At 40.8% G+C, this 20,272-nt stretch overlaps 2 protein-coding genes across 3 annotated transcripts; one reads left to right on the top strand and one right to left on the bottom strand.

Moving 5' to 3' along the window:
* Positions 1-335: 335 nt before the first annotated feature.
* Positions 336-10,472, top strand: LOC307130266 (uncharacterized protein; the record flags this gene model as incomplete). Its single annotated transcript, XM_079823238.1, has 3 exons — positions 336-618; positions 8,709-8,831; positions 9,334-10,472. The coding sequence occupies 3 exons, from the start codon at positions 336-338 to the stop codon at positions 10,332-10,334; spliced, it is 1,407 nt and encodes a 468-aa protein (XP_079679364.1). The 3' UTR covers positions 10,335-10,472.
* On the bottom strand, positions 10,468-13,321 carry LOC307130736 (uncharacterized protein). Of its 2 annotated transcripts, none has more exons than XM_079823866.1 (3): positions 12,093-13,321; positions 11,846-11,942; positions 10,468-11,752 (listed from the first exon to the last, which is right to left on the bottom strand). In XM_079823866.1, exon 3 carries the CDS (start codon positions 11,727-11,729, stop codon positions 10,797-10,799), a length of 933 nt encoding a protein of 310 aa, XP_079679992.1. In that variant the 5' UTR covers positions 11,730-11,752; positions 11,846-11,942; positions 12,093-13,321; the 3' UTR covers positions 10,468-10,796. The 2 variants fall into 2 exon arrangements, with proteins under 2 accessions (XP_079679992.1, XP_079679993.1); XM_079823867.1 differs by having other exon boundaries at positions 10,472-11,752; positions 11,832-11,942.
* Positions 13,322-20,272: the final 6,951 nt, after the last annotated feature.

Genomic DNA, 20,272 nt, shown 5'->3' with positions numbered 1-20,272 from the left:
GTGCAGTCATTGGTTGGGATGCCCGGAAAGAGGGTATTTAAGTCACGTGATGTGGTTTGCACGTGTGGAATGTGATGTAATCAATATGTGATCTGAACACCAGTAAAGTATGTTTGATAGCAATTTGGTGGCTGGCCTCGTGAATATATAACAGTGAGCTAGCTTGCTTGCTAGCTGGGGGAGTGTTGATCAGTTGGTTTGGGAGGCATTTTGCTTAAGAAGCGCCGAGTCCACCGAAAAACATTACGAGTGGAGTGTGGGAGAGGAGTGTGAGTGTGGGAGCTCTTCTGGGCTGTCACCTAATGAAGAGAAGACAAGGAACTTTATTGGAAGAAATGGGGAAACGTGACAAAGGAGTGAAAACTATGTCGGGTAGACAAACCTGTGCTGGAAATGGGCCAGAATGGGCTAACTCGGATGACACTGAGAGTGAAGATCATATGGAGTTTAGTCAGGAGAGAGATAGAATAAGAGAGAAACGGGGTGGTGAAAGTGGAAAAGAGGGGTCAAAGAAATTCAAAGGGATGATGACTAAAGTGGATGGAAAGGATGATAATCTGAAGATAGATGATGAGTGTAAAGTAATACTTAGATTTGAGGAAGAAAATGGAGTGCTTGGTATGAATCCAGTGAAGTTGACTACGATATTAAAAAACCAAGTGGGAGATGTCAAAATGGCCAAAGTTTTGAGGGATGCAGAGCCGGCTCTCCCTATAAGCGAACTAAGCGGCTGCTTAGGGCCCCGCCGCCACTAGGGGGCCCCCTAACTACAGATTGCACTCGCCAGCGTCGCCGCAGTTTATCACGCAAGACGCTCAATTCGCGTCATTCGCACCGCGCGAAAAGCGCCTTCCGCGCCGCGGGACCTCTAGACGCGCGTCAACGCGCCTTTCCATTGACTTAACGTTGAAATCAAATCACTCGCGCCAGACACTCTATTTGCGTTTGGTGTGAACGCAGCATAACGTTAGCTGTTCGTCGATTATGCTGAATCAACATTGCTTGCGCTATGGTCCAGCCGTCGGCCCCAGCTCTGGGCTACAGAACACGTAGAGACAGACCCACCTCCTTTGAATGTATTTTCTTTTTAACAGTTAACGTTACATGACCTACACTAGTTCTGGGAAAGAAAAAAACGAAAAATCTTTGTCTCAATAGACGCTTATTACAATAAAAAAATTGTTTAAGAACATTCGAGAGAAAGAAAGTAATAGGAAGAGAAAGAGCAATCATTTGACAGTCAAAATCAAAATGAAGTTTAAAATAAAGCGGTTAAATACAAGCTTTTTCTTATGGTCTTAATTGAATAGGCAATTAAAGATTATTAATAAATATTAATCTATATACTATTATGAAATATTTTACATATTGTTAAGCTAAATCGCCCAGACCATTTAAACCTAAAGAAAACACAGTGTCCTCTCTGAAACATTTTTGAATGATGATCGATACAAGACACCTAAAAGACAAAATGGATTTGTGGTAAATTTTAGTAAAGAACACTGTAAAAAAAAATCAGGTCCCCAATTGAAAGTTTTCTAGTGAGCGATCACATCTAAATTTTTCAGTTGGCCAAATTGAATTAATGTGAATTGATGCATTTTAATTCAATTAAAATTCAAGAAATTAAATTTGGCCAACTGAAAATTTTAGATGTGATCGCTCACTAGAAAATTTTCAATTGGGCACCTGATTTTTTTTTTACAGTGAATGTATTACTGTATGTAATCATAAAAGGTAAAAAATATCTCACTCCATGCTGTGAAGGTTTAAAATATGAACAGTATGTAAGAGTTAATCAACCAATAATTAAATAATATAATTTAACATTGGATTTCTTTTAATTTACCCTTAACATAATTGTAAAAAACTAAATGTCACTTTCTCAGGAGGAGCCATTCTTAAATATTTTGGTGGTCGTGGAGAAACATTTCATGAGGCTGACACAAGTAAATATTTCCCACTGCCTTTCTTTTGAATAGTTTTGTGCGCAACTTCAACATAGCTAATTTTCCTCTTGCCAATAAAAAATTTAGTTTTATAATCATAATTCACTATGTTGTCTAATTGTACTTTAATATTAATTTAAAATTAATGTGTTTTATCTACTCTGCATACTGTATTTATTATTAATTATTAGTGCTGTCAGTTAAACGCGTTATTAACGACGTTAACGCAAACCTATTTTAACGGCGTCAATTTTTTTATCGCGAGATTAACGTTCTTTTTGGTCTAACAAACTTTGTAGTTTTTTCACATGCTGTTGCAGCAACTAGTAACGTTAGAAAAACTACAACACCACTCCGGATGTAGCTAGACCGGAAACAAAACATCAGGCACGCTGCGGCTGCCCACACTTGTTCGCCATTAAAAGAGTAGACGTGGATGGCAAGCGTGAGACGCCGAAATGAGAAACGTATTATGCCATGGTTTAACTCAGGGGTCTTCAACTAAAAGTGCTTGTCTTGAGCGCTGCTTTCTGCTCTGGTGGTGCATTCACACCGGACGCGAATGAAGCGTTTTGCGCGAGTGATTTAAGTCAATGCAAAGACGCAAATAGACATTCTGCGGCGCGAATTAAGCGGCGTGCATGTCGCGTCATTCGCGTCCGGTGTGAACGCACCTGCATGCTTGACCGCGCGTCTGGGTCTGAACGTAACAGTGAGCATTGCAACGTTAACTGTTTCATTAGCCTACGTCAAAAGGCTTCGCGGTCCGGATTCGGACCGGAGTCCGCTAGTTGGCGACCCCTGGTTTAACTGCACTATAGGCGGAGTCCTAGTTTACCTTGCATGTGCACTTTGTAATTTTATTTTGTATCACCCTGTTTTGATCCCTTAGAAAGGGCTGTTGAAGGGGCTGTTTGTGCAACAAAGTATTTTTTTTCACCCTTTTATTGATGGACAGTGTTACATTGTGTGAGCGATTATTTGCTCCAAGTGTGAATGACTGCTTCAAGTGAGAATGTTGGTGTGAAATCGAACACTACAGTATGCCAATGTTGTTTTCAATAAAACAAACATTTGAACAAAGCAAGCCGATCCACTTTTCTATGTTGATAAGAGCATTAAAATAAGAAAAAATAATGGGACAAAAAGAAATCAAGGGACATTTAGAATAAAAAAAAAAGTGCGATTAATTGTGATTAATTGTGAGTTAACTATGGCATTAATGCGATTAATCGCGATTAAATATTTTAATCGTTTGACAGCACTATTAATTATATTATAATCTCAACAGCTGGAGGAGGTGACTCTACTGCTGCTTCAGTAGAGCATAGCGAGCCGCATACCACTATGGCTAATGTTGTAAGTTAGCTATATATTGTTAATGCTAAATTGTTAATATTTATTTGTTTACAACGAATTGACCTTAAATTTGCAAATCTATAATCTTTACTTTTACTGTTTCAGTGAGTGTACTTTAATAAGTAGTAAAATAATTGTAGGCAATCATGTTAAAAGATATACAGATGAAATATGTAAGTGTTAGATTGTATACAGTTGCTGGTTTGCAGTGCAATACTCCATTATTCACTGCAAGGCAGGGCCCCAAAATTATCCTGCTTAGGGCCCCCAGATTTACAGAGCCGGCCCTGGAGGGATGGAAACCTTTTAATAATATGCAAAAATGAAGATCAAAGAGAAAGGGCCTGTAGAATGAAGGAGATAGGAAGGTTTAAAGTAAGTAGCGTTAGTCGCGTGGAGAAGAGAAACATGTGGAATAGGGGGGTGATTTGGGGGATCCCGGTTGATGTAAATGTGGATGAAATAAAAGCAAACTTAAAAGGAGGGAAAGTGAAAGATGCCCGAAGATTGACCAGCTTTAAGAATGGGGTGAGACAAGGAAGTGAAAGTGTGTTGTTGGAATTTGAGGATGAAATGCTTCCTAACCGAGTATCCCTAGGATATATGATGTATAATGTGAGAGAATACGTTCCTAAACCGTTGAGGTGTTTTAAATGCCAGAGGTTTGGTCACACAGCCATGAATTGCAAAGGGAAAAGAAGGTGTGCTAGATGTGGTGAGGACCATGATTATGAGAAATGTAGAAGGGATGTGCAACCGAAATGCTGTAACTGTGGAGGAAATCACAGTGTGGCATATGGGGGATGTGAGGTAATGAAAAGGTAGGTTGAGATTCAGCAGGTCAGAGTGAAAAATAAAATATCATATGCAGAGGCCGTTGGACTGGTGAATCACAGGGAGGAAAAAGTAGTAAATGAGGCAAGTGAGAATCTGAATAATGATCAGCATGAACAGATAAAAGGGGGTAAAGTTCTGGTTGATTTAAGGAAATTAGTCATCTTTATAGCAGGGGTCATCAATGCTACCACTGAGGCAAAGTCAAAAACAGAAAGGATCCAAATAATAGTAAAGGCAGCAGTGAACCATCTTAGCATGAATGATTTGTCCTGGGAAGAGGTGAGGAATGAGCTAAGTGCTCAGGCCAGTCAGGAAGCTTCATTTGTTGGCTGATATTATGGTTCTTATTCTTCAATGGAATGCAAGAAGCTTGGTGGCAAATGGGCAGGAATTTAAGTATTTTATCAGTTCGTTACCAACTACACCTGATGTAATCTGTATACAAGAAACATGGTTATCACAGAAATTAGATTTTAGTATATATAATTATGTTAGTGTAAGGAATGATAGGGAAGATGGTGTAGGGGGTGGGTGTGCTACATTTATCAAGAAGAATATTACATATCAAGTTATATCAAAAGGAAGGGAGGAAGAGTATATTATTGTTAAAATATGGACTAAGCAAGAGAAGTTTTCTGTGGTAAATTATTATAATCCATGTAGAAGATTAGATGGTAATAAATTAAATCTGATTGTTGAACTAGCAAGTGATCGCATTGTTTTATGTGGAGATTTTAATGCCCATAGTTCATTATGGGGAGGGGGGAAAACTGATTTAAATGGTCTAATAATAGAACAGTTGTTGGATGAGTTTGATCTGGTATGCATTAATGATGGGAGAAGCACAAGAATAGATGTTCACACAGGTAAAAGTTCAGCACTTGATTTAACACTAGTGACAAAGGAGGTGGCAGGTATTTGTGAGTGGGAGTTATGGGAGGACTCTACTATGGGTAGTGATCATTTTCCTGTTTTATGTAAGGTAGGTGTGAGAAAGGATGAGAGGGAAGAAGGAAGAGAGGATAAATGGATATTAAATAAGGCTATGTGGGGTAAATTTGAATATCTATGTGAGGAGGCGAGTATTGAAATTGATTTAAGTCAGGATATAGATGAAATTGATGAAACATTTAAAGAAGTACTGATTAGAGTGGCTAACGTATGTATTCCAAAAAGCAAAGGAAAAATGAATAGGAAACCAGTCCCATGGTGGACGGAAGAGTGTGGGAAAAGCATTAAAGTAAGAAATAAGGCATTTAAAATGCTGAAGAGTAATCTTAACTTTCAAAGATTAATAGAATACAAAAAGGCCCAAGCTCAAGTTAGGAAAGTAGTAAAGAAGGCAAAAAGAGACAGTTGGAGAGAATATTGTAATAAAATAGGTAGAACGACTCCATTAGGAAATGTGTGGGGAATGATAAGGAAAATGAGGGGAATTAGAAAGGACTGGCAGTTTCCAGTTTTAAAAGCAGGAGAAACCATAGCAGTAACAAATAGGGAAAAAGCTGATATCATAGCTAAGGCCTTGGTTGAAATTCATAGTTCTAATAATCTGTCAGAGGCTGGGAAAAGAGGAAGAGAAGTGACTAGAGATGCATACCCAGAGGCACTAATAAGAAAGGAAAGTACAGAGGATGCTATGGATTCCCCTTTTACATTAAGTGAAATGAAACGGGCAATAGATAAAGCTAAGGTAACTGCTCCAGGAAAAGATCAGATTAGTTATAGTATGTTGAAACAGTTTGGAATTTTAATGCAAATTAAACTTTTAGGTATATATAATAAGAGCTGGGAAGAAGGGAGATTACCAATAAGTTGGAAAGAGGCTATTATTATACCTATAGCAAAACCAGGTAAGGATTTAACGAATCCAGCAAACTACAGGCCCATTGCCCTTACGTCGCATGTTGGGAAAATTATGGAACGGATGATTGTAGAAAGAATGACGTTTTATACAGAAAGTAAATATCTTTTATCCCCTTATCAGAGTGGGTTTAGGAAAGGACGGGGAACAATGGACCCTGTGGTTTGCTTGGAAACAGAAATTAGAAAAGCTATGATAAATAAGGAATCGGTTATGGCAGTTTTCTTGGATGTGGAAAAAGCTTATGATATGGTATGGAAAGAGGGGCTATTGATTAAATTAGATAAAATGGGTATTAAGGGAAGAGGTTTTAATTGGATCAAAAGTTTTTTATCTGAAAGGTATATTCAGGTTAAAATTGGTGCTTCAGTGTCTAATAAATTCAAAGTGGATAATGGGACCCCGCAGGGTAGTGTGATAAGCCCATTACTTTTTTCTATTATGATTAATGATGTTTTTAATAAAATAAGGTATGATATTGGGAAGTCATTATTTGCTGATGACGATGCCCTTTGGAAAAATGGTAAGAGCTTATTGTTAGTTCAAGAGAAGATACAGGAAGCTGTAGGTTTAATTGAAGAATGGTCTTATACATGGGGTTTTAAATTCTCAGTGGAAAAGACAAAGATGATGGTTTTTACTCAAAAGAGGGATAGGGTGGCTAAGGTGTTATTGTATGGGAATCAAATTGAGCAGGTAAATTACTTTCGGTTTTTAGGGGTAACATTTGACTCTAAACTAACTTGGACAGAGCAGGTAAGGATAGTAGAGGAAAAGTGTAAGAAGATTTTAAATATAATGAGGTGCTTAACTGGGATAGAGTGGGGTTCTAGTAAAGGAGCCTTAAGAGGGATATATGTGGCTTTAGTAAGACCAGTGATGGAATATGGAAGTATAGTGTTTAGAACTGCATCGAAAACATCATTAAAGAGACTGGAAATTATACAAAATCAAGCACTACGAATTTGTTGTGGAGCCATAAGGTCCTCTCCGGCTTGTGCATTGCAAGTTGAGGTGGGCGAGCTTCCATTAAGTTTAAGATTTGAGCAACTGATGATGAACTATTGGACTAATCTAAAAGGTCATAATGAAAGATGGCATCCTACAGTTAAGTGTCTTATCCCTTGTTGGGAAAGTGGGAAGGCTAAGATAGAATGTTTTGCTTGGGCATCTAGTAAAATAGCAAGTGAAATGAAATTGCAGGAAAATAAGGTCAGTCCTAATGTTCCTTTTTCAAGTACGCCGCCTTGGTTGTTTTCGCCACTAATCATAGACCTCTATATTCAAGGAGAAATAAAAAGACTTAATGGGAAAGGAAACTGGGTAGAGAAAGTGGAGGACAGAATAAGGTCTATATATAATTCATTTATAGCTGCATTTACGGATGGTTCAAAAGATCCTAAGAGTGGTGTTACAGGTTTTGCATTCACTATTCCAGAATTAAAGATAAATGTTAAGGAAAGAACCTCTGATCATTTGACAGTATTTACTGTGGAAATGTTAGCTATTTTAAGGGTATTACAGTGGGTAGAGGAAAACAAAATTACCAAGGTTCTAATTTGCTCGGATAGTTTATCATCATTAATGTCTCTTCAGTCGTTATCATCTAATAGTAGACTTGATATTGTGTACGAAATCTATGAGACTGTATATAGACTGCAACATATTAATGCAGCGGTCAGATTTTTGTGGATTCCGGCTCATAGGGGGATTGAGGGAAATGAGACAGCAGATATGTTGGCTAAGCAAGCTTTGAAACTCGACAGAATTACAAAAGTGGCACTAAGTAAAGCTGAAGTCAAAGTAAAAATAAAGGAAAATATTATGAAGACATGGCAGAGACAATGGGATGAAGGGAAGAAAGGGCGACATCTATACAATATTGTGCAAGAAGTAGGGAAAAGGAAATATATAGATCGATGTACTAGAGAAAGTAGCATTATTTCGAGGTTGAGATTAGGACATACTGGATTAAATAAAACTATGTATTTATTGAAAAAGCACCCTTCAGGTTTGTGTGATTGTGGAAGGGGAGAGGAATCAGCTGAACATGTGATTAGTGAATGTGTTAAATATGAAAATCAAAGGATAAAATTAAGAGAGGAATTACTGAAATTTGGGGAAAATGTGTTGAACCTTAAAAATCTTTTTAAAATTGGAGAGCAGATAATGGGAGCTTTGTTGAACTTTTTGAAAGAAACTGGTTTAATGAAAAGGATTTAATTGATTGTTGAAGTTAGTGTAAAGGTAGAAAGAAGGTAAAGTGTTTTTTTTTTTTTTTTTTTTTTGTGTCTCTTGTGATGGTTACATTTCTGGCCCACACTCCAGTACAGTAGGTGGCGGATATGCACCTTAAAGTCGGTTGCCACCCGCCAATAAAAAAAAGAAGAAGAAGAAGAAGAAGAATGCAAAAATGGCTGAGTCAAAAAACAGGAGTTTTTGTTGTGTCCCGGGTTGTTCGTGTTGTACCCAAAAACAACCATACCTGTCTTTTCATTCATTTCCGTCTGATCAAGCAACAAGAAATGTGTGGATTCATGCTGTTAGAAGAGAAGAAGGGCCGAATTTCTCTGTGAGGAAAGGCAGCACTTACGTCTGTAGCAGACACTTTGCCAAGGAGGATTACTCCGGTGGAACAACCATCAGTCGCCTTAAAAGTGGTGTTGTCCCAAGCCTTTTCCCTTGGAACAATTTTACAGCACCACTCAAAAGGGAGTCTGTATTTGAAAGGGTGAACAAACGTCAGCTGGTCCCCTCCCAGGCGGATGACAACGGTGCAGCTGCTAAAATGGATCACGATTATGTGACACACCCACCCGCAGGTAAGGTTTAAATAACGTCTAAACATTACAGTTGTGTTATAAATATAAAATTGACACATAATTTGCAAGTTTTCTTGCCATATTGACACTTTTTATTGTTAGTCTTTGCAAAACAACATGTTTTAAGTGGTTTAAAATGTGATACATCAGCATCCTCTAATGGTATTTATGGTGTCTGCGAAAATTTTAGTTGGGGGATAATACACATTTAAAAATGTATTATTCCTGTTATCTGGTTATGGTGGTCAGTGTTTAGTGTTAGAAACACAGTTTTAATTGTTACAGCACCACTCAAAAGGGAGTTAAGGATACTTTATTATTATAAAGAGGAACAAAATCTAATGAGCCTTTGTTTATGTACCAAATAGAGGTCTGTAAATGTGAAGCAAGCTATATTTAAATTTTTCAATTAATACAAAATATTATTAGTGCATATTTTTTATAGTATTATTAACCAATTTAAAGTATTGTTAACTAATATAATATATTTGTTTTTTTACAGGAGCACTGGATGAGGCCCTGAGTTACATTGAAAATTTGGAAGTCAGACTAAAGAGAGAAGACTTGCCATCTCCCACCCTCTTCAGTAGATATTGTGCATCAGATGACCAAATCAGATTCTACACTAAATTTCCATCTGAGGGTTTATTTAGAATCTTTTGGGAGTCTATCGCACCATCTGCCTCTCGACTGGTGTACTGGACCAAGGCAAAGAGGATCGGGGATGAAGCCTGTCCTGAACCCAGCCCACCTCGCATCATGCCATTAATTGACGAGTTTTTGATGTACTCTTTCCGGGTTGCTGTGGGCATGAAAGAGCAGCTAATTGCTGACATGTTTAATGTGAGTATTGCCACTGTCAGCAGGGTTACCATCACCTGGGCTAATTATCTTTTTATCGTGCTGTCCTCAGTCAAAATCTGGATCAAAAGGGAAAAGGTCAAATTAAGTATGCCACCGAAATTCCAGAAATACTGTCCTAATGTCAGGGTCATTCTGGATTGCACAGAAATTGCTCTGGAGACTGCCTCATCCTTGACCTTGCAGTCAGAAACCTTTTCCAACTACAAGAACAGAACAACACTGAAAGGCCTCATCGGAGTAGCTCCCTGTGGTTTGATTACATTCATCTCACCTCTTTACACTGGCTGCATTTCAGACAAGGAGATCACCAAAATTTGTGGAATCCTTCCCATACTGGAGCCAGGGGATGAGGTTATGGCAGATAAGGGCTTCCTTATTGAAGACCTCCTCGCTGCAGTTGAAGCAAAGCTGATCATTCCACCTTTTAAGCATTCAGCACAATTCAGCAAGGAAGAAACAGCACAAACTCAAGCCATTGCCCGCCTCAGGATTATAGTGGAGAGGGCGATAGCCAGAGTGAAGTCCTTCCACATCTGGGACTCCCCTGTACCACTTACACTGATTGGAAGCGTGAATCAGATGTGGCTCAACTGTTGTGTCCTGTCCAATTATCAGGGACCTTTTTGTCTTGAGGAATAAATTAATCAAATGATGTTGTAATGTTATGTAAATAGTTAATAGGTTCCCTGCATTGTGTACTTCATATTTACAATTTGTTATTGAAAAGTTTGTTATTGAAAAGTAAAAATTGGATCAGTAATAAAAACAACTTTGATCAAAATGGTGAATCCTTTTATTTCATAGAGTAGCTACTTTTGAAGCTTTTTGAATGTATTTTCCAATAACTTATTTACAATTTGAGTTAAATAAATACAGCTGGAACAGGTTTTTAAAAAGTACAAATACAAAAAAAACAGAATCCATGTGATTTAAATACCTTATCTCTTGGTATAACAAAAGATAACACACAATACCTGAACACAGCATCAAGAACATTTATATCAGGAACCCTGTATCAATAATAAACAACTTCCTCTAAGTGCTACAGACAATAGCCTTTTTAAAAAGTTAACATTAAAATACATAAAACATAAAAATGATTTAATTTGATTCAATGTACACATCCATGTAGGTGTTGTAATAAAACAAATCTAGTTTCTCCTTCATTTCTGTAATAAAGTGATTCTCACGCCATACTCTCTCTACAGTTAATGTTGTCAGTGTGTCAGTGACAAAGTCGCACCATTCCAGTCCAGACACAGCCAACTGGCCCTGAACCTGCCAGTAATAGGTGTGAGAATGCCTCAAACTGCCATTACCATCCTGCATCTTGAGGTGAGCAACCTGAGACACATCATTCTTTGTGCTGCATTTTACCTCAACAAGACCGAATCGGGGTGATTCTGAGGGATCATACACCCTACCGTCTGGGCTGGCTCCAAGATGTGGTGAGTTAGGATGAATGATGAATCCTACAGGCAGCACATTCACACGCACAAGTTCAGCATAGTTTGCCAGCACCTCAGACTCCATCAGCAATCCACGCTTCATTGCTGTTGTTTGTCTTGCTGAGCCTCTGATCATTTGAACAGCTAATGCCCTGGCTGCTGACTCCTGCTCCACACTTCCCTTCCTGTAGCAACATGCAACCCGGAAACGACTGGCCGTCAGCCTTGAACGTCGAAGCTGTGCCCATGCAGGACATTTGGACTGCTCTCTTGTTCCCTTCTCAACCTCAGAAGACATTTCAGCTGACACTTGCAAAGATTGGAGATGCATTAGCTCATGTACAGTTGGCGCAAAATGCAGGCTGGACAAACTATGCTGCATCAAAGGAAGAGTTGGGAATTCTGGAGCCATGTGGTGCAATATGAAGCCAGTGGTTTTTTCAGGTGGACAATGATAAGACATTGGTGATCCACGTGGCACAGGCCCAAATTTCGATGGTGTCAGCTCCAGCTCCTCTGAGTCATCTAAAACAAGGGCCATGAGACACTGAGGGTGCAGCTGGCGCAGTTTGGCTCCTGATGCCATAATGTCAGGATCTGGAAGTGGTCCTTTAGAAATAGATACATTTTATTACAATCAATTATTGGTCAAACAAAAAATGAATACTACTAACCATAAAAACCATACAGGGAGAATTGTACCTGTATATGCTCTGTACAGTGTAGACCTCAGACCACTCTTGCCCACTGTTTTTGGCTTTCTCACAACAAGCTCACTGGCAGCTTCAGGATGGATCCCCTTAAAAGATAAAAAAAACAGTTCAGTTAGGTTATAACAACAGACACAATTATTAGAAAAAATTGTATTGCAAGTAACCAAATTTTCACAGGTCATGCTGATACACAAATAGAAAAAGAACAAGGTAGCTTAATTTTATCACAATCCCACCTGTGTTCTTGGTCGGTGCCATCTCTGTAACTCACTAGTGCAGGCCAGAGGAGGTGGAACAACAGGCAGGCAGAGCTGTGAATAATGTGCAGTCTGGTACAAGAGTGCAACTACATGGTTGCAAAACCCTTTTCCAGCCACACAACTACATCTAAAGGCTGTTAAGTTTGCCCTTTCTGCTCCCAGTGAGATCTACACAATCATAAGAAATAACAAACATGTTAGATTACAATACTTATATCATTAGATCTGTTTATAACATGATCGCTTACTCTTCAGCAATATAATGAAAAAATGAAAGGACTGCAACCGCAGCAAGAAGAAAGGGGCAACTTTAGAACTTCTGCCAACTAGCATTCAGGGTCCAGTTGCATAAACTTAGTCACTATATTAAGAATGTGCCTTAAGAACTAATTTGACAAACTTGCTGTTAACCAAGGGGTAATCAATGTTTTTTTTCTTCAATTCCAATTCCACTAATCTACCTTTTTATGTAACAGACTAAACAAAATTAGGACCACTCTTCAAGAAAAAAGTGACTTAACTTTTAAGACTAGTCTAAATGGTTTATGCAACCGCCCCCTGTTTACTGTCAAACCTCCAGTTTGTGAGGCTCCTCGTTCTTCCTCATTGACCTGAAGCATCTACCTCTCACTACAACCTGTTCCTCAAGTACATTTGATACTATGAATGCCAAAAGGAAAACAAAATATTCTGTGTTTTACAAAACTTCACTATCTTACCTTGTGCTGCCAGTAAAAAATATGCTACACATTGCACCGTTTACTATATGTATCTAATTGTGAAACAAACAGCTATACTATATCATAGCATAATCATTATAGAAAAATGCAAACTACAGATGTATGTCGCTGTGATATGATTCATTTTCAGACATAATTAACACTAATGTTCTTCGTAACATGGTATTTGCGGTAGTTCGCTAAATGCTAACGCTAACTAGCATTATAACGACTGGCTTTATTTACCTTGGTAATCGTGGATAAATTCTTCGTGGAAGAATTTGTAGCCTTTGTCCAATTTATTGGTCTTGGTGGAGGAATGTGCGTCCACTATTTTCGCCACATCAGCAAAGGTGACCTTTGGCAGGTTTAAAAGGCTCAGAGAAAACACTCTGCCGGTATGCATTTTGCCGAGTATAAGCGTGAAGCGGAAGAACGCCTGCGCGTCAATGACGTATTTCCGTTTTTTGTGAAAAAGGTCTATTGAAAATGAATGGGAAACGGTTTAGGCCCGTTTAGCTGAACAATTCACGGCCTCCGCCCCGCGCAGGTTCGAATCCTGCCGACTACGGAGACAGCATGCTTTAGGTTGAAACCTTCCGGAGGCTTTGTTAAAACTCTATAAAAAGAAGGAAAAAGCCACTGTTACAATATTAAACCTGAAAAGAGTTATGTTGAAAAGAAACAGATTTGTCTGCAAGCTAAAGATAACAAGGCCCCTTTGTATTCACAGACATCTCAGGGAGATGTCAGACCGGTGGCTCGCCGTGATCGTATGGTGGTTAGTACTCTGCGCTGTGGCCGCAGCAACCCCGGTTTGAATCCGGGTCACGGCAGGTTTTTCTGGGAGCCATTGAAATTGAGCTCCATGCTACCACCTCTCCTCACACCGTCCTTCAGCCCCGCTTTTTGCGCATGGCACGTCCTTGACGTGCTCTGGACGTTTGAGTGAATTGCCACTGGGACCTTTTTTGAGAGCCCGAGCACTCAGGAGGAGAATCTCTCATGGGAGAATCTTTTTTTCTCCCGCCAATACTATTCATTTTGCTGTGCGTTTCCACACAGCACGTACGCTCCCCGAGCAAGAGCCCGGATAGCTCAGTCGGTAGAGCAGCAGACTTTTAATCTGAGGGTCCAGGGTTCAAGTCCCTGTTTGGGCGAACCAGCCTCTTTTTGTGGAGCGGTGCGTTTCGCTGTTGAGGTCTTGCTGATCTACACTGGCCTCGGGCAGCGACGCTGCGAGGCACCAAGTGAAATGACATGCCCAGGGCACCCAGCTTGTAGTCGTGGCCGAGTGGTTAAGGCGATGGACTAGAAATCCATTGGGGTCTCCCCGCGCAGGTTTGAATCCTGCCGACTACGAAGACAGCATGCTTTAGGTTGAAACCTTCCGGAGGCTTTGTTAAAACTCTATAAAAAGAAGGAAAAAGCCACTGTTACAATATTAAACATGAAAAGAGTTATGTTGGAAAGAAACAGATTTGTCTGCAAGCTAAAGATAACAAGGCCCCTTTGTATTCAGGGACATCTCGGGGAGACCCCCTATGAGGGCAGACCGGTGGCTCGCCGTGGTTAGTACTCTGCGTTGTGGCCGCAGCAACGCAGTTTCGAATCCGGGTCACGGCTTGTTTTTCTGGGAGCCATTGAAATTGAGCTCCATGCTATCACCTCTCCTCACACCGTCCTTCAGCCCCGCTTTTTGCGCACGGCACATCCTTGACGTGCTCTGGACGTTTGAGTGAATTGCCACTGGGACCTTTTTTGAGAGCCCGAGCTCTCAGGAGGAGAATCTCTCATTGGAGAATCTTTTTTTCTCCCGCCAATACTATTCATTTTGCTGTGCGTTCCCACGCAGCACGTACGCTCCCCGAGCAAGAGCCCGGATAGCTCAGTCGGTAGAGCATCAGACTTTTAATCTGAGGGTCCAGGGTTCAAGTCCCTGTTCGGGCGAATCAGCCTCTTTTTGTGGAGTGGTGCGTTTCGCTGTTGAGGTCTTGCTCATCTACACTGGCCTCGGGCAGCGACGCTGCGAGGCACCAAGCAAAATGACATGCCCAGTGCACCCAGCTTGTACTGTAGTCGTGGCCGAGTGGTTAAGGCGATGGACTAGAAATCCATTGGGGTCTCCCCGCGCAGGTTCGAATCCTGCCGACTACGAAGACAGCATGCATTAGGTTGAAACCTTCCGGAGGCTCTGTTAAAACTCTATAAAAAGAAGGAAAAAGCCACTGTTACAATATTAAACCTGAAAAGAGTTATGTTGGAAAGAAACAGATTTGTCTGCAAGCTAAAGATAACAAGGCCCCTTTGTATTCAGGGACATCTCGGGGAGACCCCCTACGAGGGCAGACCGGTGGCTCGCCGTGATCGTATAGTGGTTAGTACTCTGCGTTGTGGCCGCAGCAACCCCGGTTCGAATCCGGGTCACGGCAGGTTTTTCTGGGAGCCATTGAAATTGAGCTCCATGCTACCACCTCTCCTCACACCGTCCTTCAGCCCCGCTTTTTGCGCACGGCACGTCCTTGACATGCTCTGGACGTTTGAGTGAATTGCCACTGGGACCTTTTTTGAGAGCCCGAGCTCTCAGGAGGAGAATCTCTCATGGGAGAATCTTTTTTTCTCCCGCCAATACTATTCATTTTGCTGTGCGTTCCTACGCAGCACGTACGCTTCCCGAGCAAGAGCCCGGATAGCTCAGTCGGTAGAGCATCAGACTTTTAATCTGAGGGTCCAGGGTTCAAGTCCCTGTTCGGGCGAACCAGCCTCTTTTTGTGGAGCGGTGCGTTTCGCTGTTGAGGTCTTGCTCATCTACACTGGCCTTGGGCAGCGACGCTGCGAGGCACCAAGCAAAATGACATGCCCAGTGCACCCAACTTGTAGTCGTGGCCGTTCCTTCCAGCGATCGGCCGGTCTAACTATTCCTAACAAGTCCGAACGCAATCGAAACAGGTCCTAACACATTCCGAACACTTCCGAACACTTCCGAACGAGGTCCGAACGAGGTCCGAACAACACCTAACTAATCCGAACAGATCCTAACGCACATCCGAAAACTCCGAACCGATGGGGCAAAGGAGCCAATCAATTCCTACTGAAAAAGAACCAATCAGCAATCGAGTTGACATGGAGGCCAGTCTCGATTGGCTGATTATTTCCGTGACATTCCCGTTGAACTCACAGAACATCGACTGCGATCCGAGGATTAAAGGTAACGTTAAGCATTATTAAATCACAAATTCATGACAATAGTGTTAACCTTTATAGGTATATTTGTTCAAACATTAATTAATTATTATAATATAATATAAGTTATCAAATAACTTAATAGTGACGTGTGACAGTTATGCTAGTTAACATTACCCTCCATGGCCCGATTTTTTTGGGAAAAAATATTGTTTAACCCCATATAATATATATATATATATATCCATCATAAAATATGTCGACCCCTCACCCCAGATCCAGATGTTGGTTTGTTGTAAATACTAGTGTTTTCGAACTGTACTAACGTTATAGTATTTGTGGTAATTTTACAGTTGCTTTGGTAACAACTAACGTTATAGTAATATAAACAAATACCCAATACTGTACACATTTACATCTACAACAGGTTATATTATACAGTATTTGTTGCAGTGGTAACACTTTAAGATCAGTTTCAGTAGTTACACATTAGTAACGTTAACTGACATCAACTAACTATGCTTCGTTAGCATCTTCGTTAGCATTAGTTAATGAAAATACAGTTTTATATCACAAACAATAAATTGTATAACTAATAACTGTTAACTAATATAGTTAAATAATATTAACCAATGAACCATATAGTAAAGTGTGACCATTACAGTTAATCAGTTTACTATATATATATATATATATATATATATATATATATATATATATATATATATATATATATATATATATATACAGTACACTACAATTTATTATAGTATGACACAAAAACACTAGTATTTAGTATTTACTGTGGGGTCAATATATGCATTAGAAAATGTTATTAGTTTTTTTGTTTTTGTTAGTTTGTTTTTTACCTAGGAGCACTTGAATGATAGGCATATTGCCTGAACAAAAGTGCTCTAACTGCACAGTCTCTAAGGTTTTAGTATATAAAATAAAACTTTTAACTTTTCATTTATTTTAATAATCAAACATATTTATTTACATATTGATGCACATGCATATATTTGTTTTATAAAAAGATATTTCATTTTGTATTTAATGTCAGGTGATATATGTATATTTTTTTTTTTTGGTGCTGTGACTTAGAGGGTTAAGTTAACAGCGTGAACTACAAAGACTACGATATAGATTTCAACCATTTGTTGGACTGTAGAATAATATTATGTTCCCCAGATCTTTCGGGGTAGACGAAAGTGAATGAATTAGATTAAATTCTACAGCCCGATGTTGTGAAAGTTGTTTTGTATACATATATGCTACTAGCTAGCTATTTTATTTGCAAGTTTAAAATGCATGTTGTCAAAACAGATGTTCAACCTAAAAAAAAAAAAACTCAATTCTACTCTTGCTATATTAACAAAACCAATAGAAATGCACAACTACATTGATTTGTTCCACAGTATTTTTCAGATATGACCAAAACAGGCAAATCCAACGCCTATTGGAATGACGTCTGCCATAGGTATGCCCAGGGCACCTTCCAGTTCACTACAGGCAAAAGGCCTGGAAGCAAAAGATGGAAGGAGGCATTGGAGCGGATTGATGCCTGTCCCCTACAAAAGGGGAATAAGGTGGACCTGTTTGGCAGGCCTATAGTGTGCACTTGTGGGTTCCACAAGGTAGGTATACAATATTATATATATCAAAGGCATGATAAGTCCCTGTATCATGTAATAGACTATTTTATGGACCATAACCACTGATCTGTTATCTGAGTGCACAGTTCTGCAGAATAATTGATTCAATTATTTAACATGAATAGTATGGCCTTCTTTTGTTTCTAATCTTTGTTTTCTTCCAGTCAACAGATAAGGCAGGGCCAGGCGGCAGCACAGAGGAGGCGGGCGGCAGCACAGAGGAGGCGGGCGGCAGCACAGAGGAGGCGGGCGGCAGCACAGAGGAGGCAGGGACATCACAGCAAGAACAAGGCATTAAGTGTTCTCTCTGTGGTGTGGTTGTGGAGGCAGAGAAGTTCTCTGAGCACCTCTCTGACCACCATGCTGAAGAGAAGTGTGACACCTGTGGGGCCAGGGTCCAGGGTGCTGTTGGACTACTCCAGCACATTGAGTCCAGCCATTATGGGGCCCTGTTGGCTCCACGTGCAAGCCCTTCAAAATTGACCACACCATCTCCGTGCCCCTCACCATCTCCACGGCTGGTGCAGACACCAGTGTCTCCATCCCTGCGGCCCACTCCATCCTCACACCACTCTCCAGCTCTACAGCCTCCACCACCACCACCATCACGGCCCACTCTGTCTCCACGGCCCACTCCATCCTCAAGCCACTCTCCAGCTCCAGCTCTACAGCCTCCACCACCACCACCATCACGGCCCACTCCGTCTCCACGGCCCACTCCATCCTCAAGCCACTCTCCAGCTCCAGCTCTACAGCCTCCACCACCCACTCCATCCCGGTGGCCCACTCCGTCTCCACGGCCCACTCCATCCCCACACCACTCTCCAGCTCCACAGCCCTCACAACCATGGCGCTCTACATCTTCACAGCCCACTCCATCCTCACATCCAGCACCCTCACTGCAGCCCACACCACCTCTGCCTCAGGCTGTTACTGATTGGGAAAGCTTTCTTCCCAGTCAGTTCAAGAGAGTCCTCCAGCCAGCAGATTGGGTGTGGATAGCCAAGTGCCTCTATGAGCCCACAGGACAGCTCAGGCAGAATTTCCAGGATAACTGGTTTTATCCTCCAATGCAGCCCAAGCCGTCTCCTCCTGAGCCTGGGTGGTACTTCAGACAGAGGATGTTCTTGTGGGCACCAATGAGGATGTGGGGCATTCCTCTTAAATGCCAACAGTGTGGCCGTAAGATGCACCATTCTGGGATCTACCCAAAGGTCAGGGAGGTCATTGACATGGGTAGTCGCTACTACCTGGTGGGTGGAGACTATCCACGCTGCAGTGTATGCAGGCTGCCAGTATGCCCATGGAGCCAGGACATCCTTGCACAACTGGATGTGGCACACAGGACAATGTTTCCAGCAGTGCTGACCTCTCAGCTAGCCCTGGACAAGAAATGTGTGACCTTCCTCAGGCCAAGGACCAGTGGCAACAGTTCCTCCTACCTCCAGTCAGCAGTAGAGGAAGTCCACAGTGAGGAGTGGGCACGACGGACCATCCAGTACCTCTCTGACTGTGAGCATCATTTGAGAAAGGTTGCCCTGGTCCAATCTACAACGGCACCTTCCTATTCTGCACCTGCACCCTTCAGGCCGCTTCCACTCGCCCAGTGGTTTGAGACTGTCCACTCCAACGACATCCTCAGCCATCTTGACGAGATGAAGGGGGTGATTACCTCCACCTATGGCCGAATCCTAAAGATGGATTCAACTAAGAAGGTACAATACATGAAGGTTTCATTTTCAGCCATCCATCATAATAATGAAAAAGTGTGCTTTTTGTGTTATTTATATATATATATATATAGTAATGGACCATAACAAAAAGAAGAAAATATATAATTAGAATGTCTTTATGTTTCCTTATGCTTGTTTTTTAGATCACCAAAAAGCTGGCTGGTGACATTGGGGACACGGCTGCGTGGATGACAAACATTGGCAATGAGCTCGGCCAGGTTCTGAACAGTGTTCTGACAACAGGTGAAGGTGCAGGACTGGAAGAGCTGTGCCAGGGCATCGTCAGACGCTACCAGAATGCTGGTGAGCCAGAGCCGCAGGTCATCTATGTTGACCGGGATTGCTGCAGTCAGTCAGGTGGGATTTTCAGATTATTACTTTATCAAAAGTGACCTTGGACCACAAAACCAAGTCTTATTGGTCTTTTTGGTAACGCTTTACTTGAAGGGGTGTGCATAATATGCCAATACGTCATCATAACCTGTCATAAACATGACAGCAGATTCATTATCAAACTTAAGAAACGACTTAGCTTTATGGGTTAACATTAAACTGTTATGTGGTTGGTTTTGACGTTGACTGAGGCCATTATAATGTCATTAATGTTTTTATGATCACTTTTTCAGTTGAATTTGTCAATAAAATGTCACTAAGTGTTAATACTCTGTCAAATTATTTTATAACAGTGTCATAAACATTTTTCTTGACCTAAACTATGCCATCATAGAGGAAATCGTACTGAGTCATTGAAAACTCAGCTCAGAATGATAGAGTGGCACCACTGGTTAGGTGTACGCCATTATGATGGTGTCTTAGCTAGACTTAGCCATCATGTAAAAAAGCATTTCAAGAAAATATGAATGTGT

This window comes from Gobio gobio (genome assembly GCF_949357685.1).
Source record: "Gobio gobio genome assembly, chromosome: 8".
Classification (NCBI taxonomy): domain Eukaryota; kingdom Metazoa; phylum Chordata; class Actinopteri; order Cypriniformes; family Gobionidae; genus Gobio; species Gobio gobio.
Note: the sequence above shows the minus strand (reverse complement) of the source record. Positions and strands in the feature narration are given on the sequence as shown.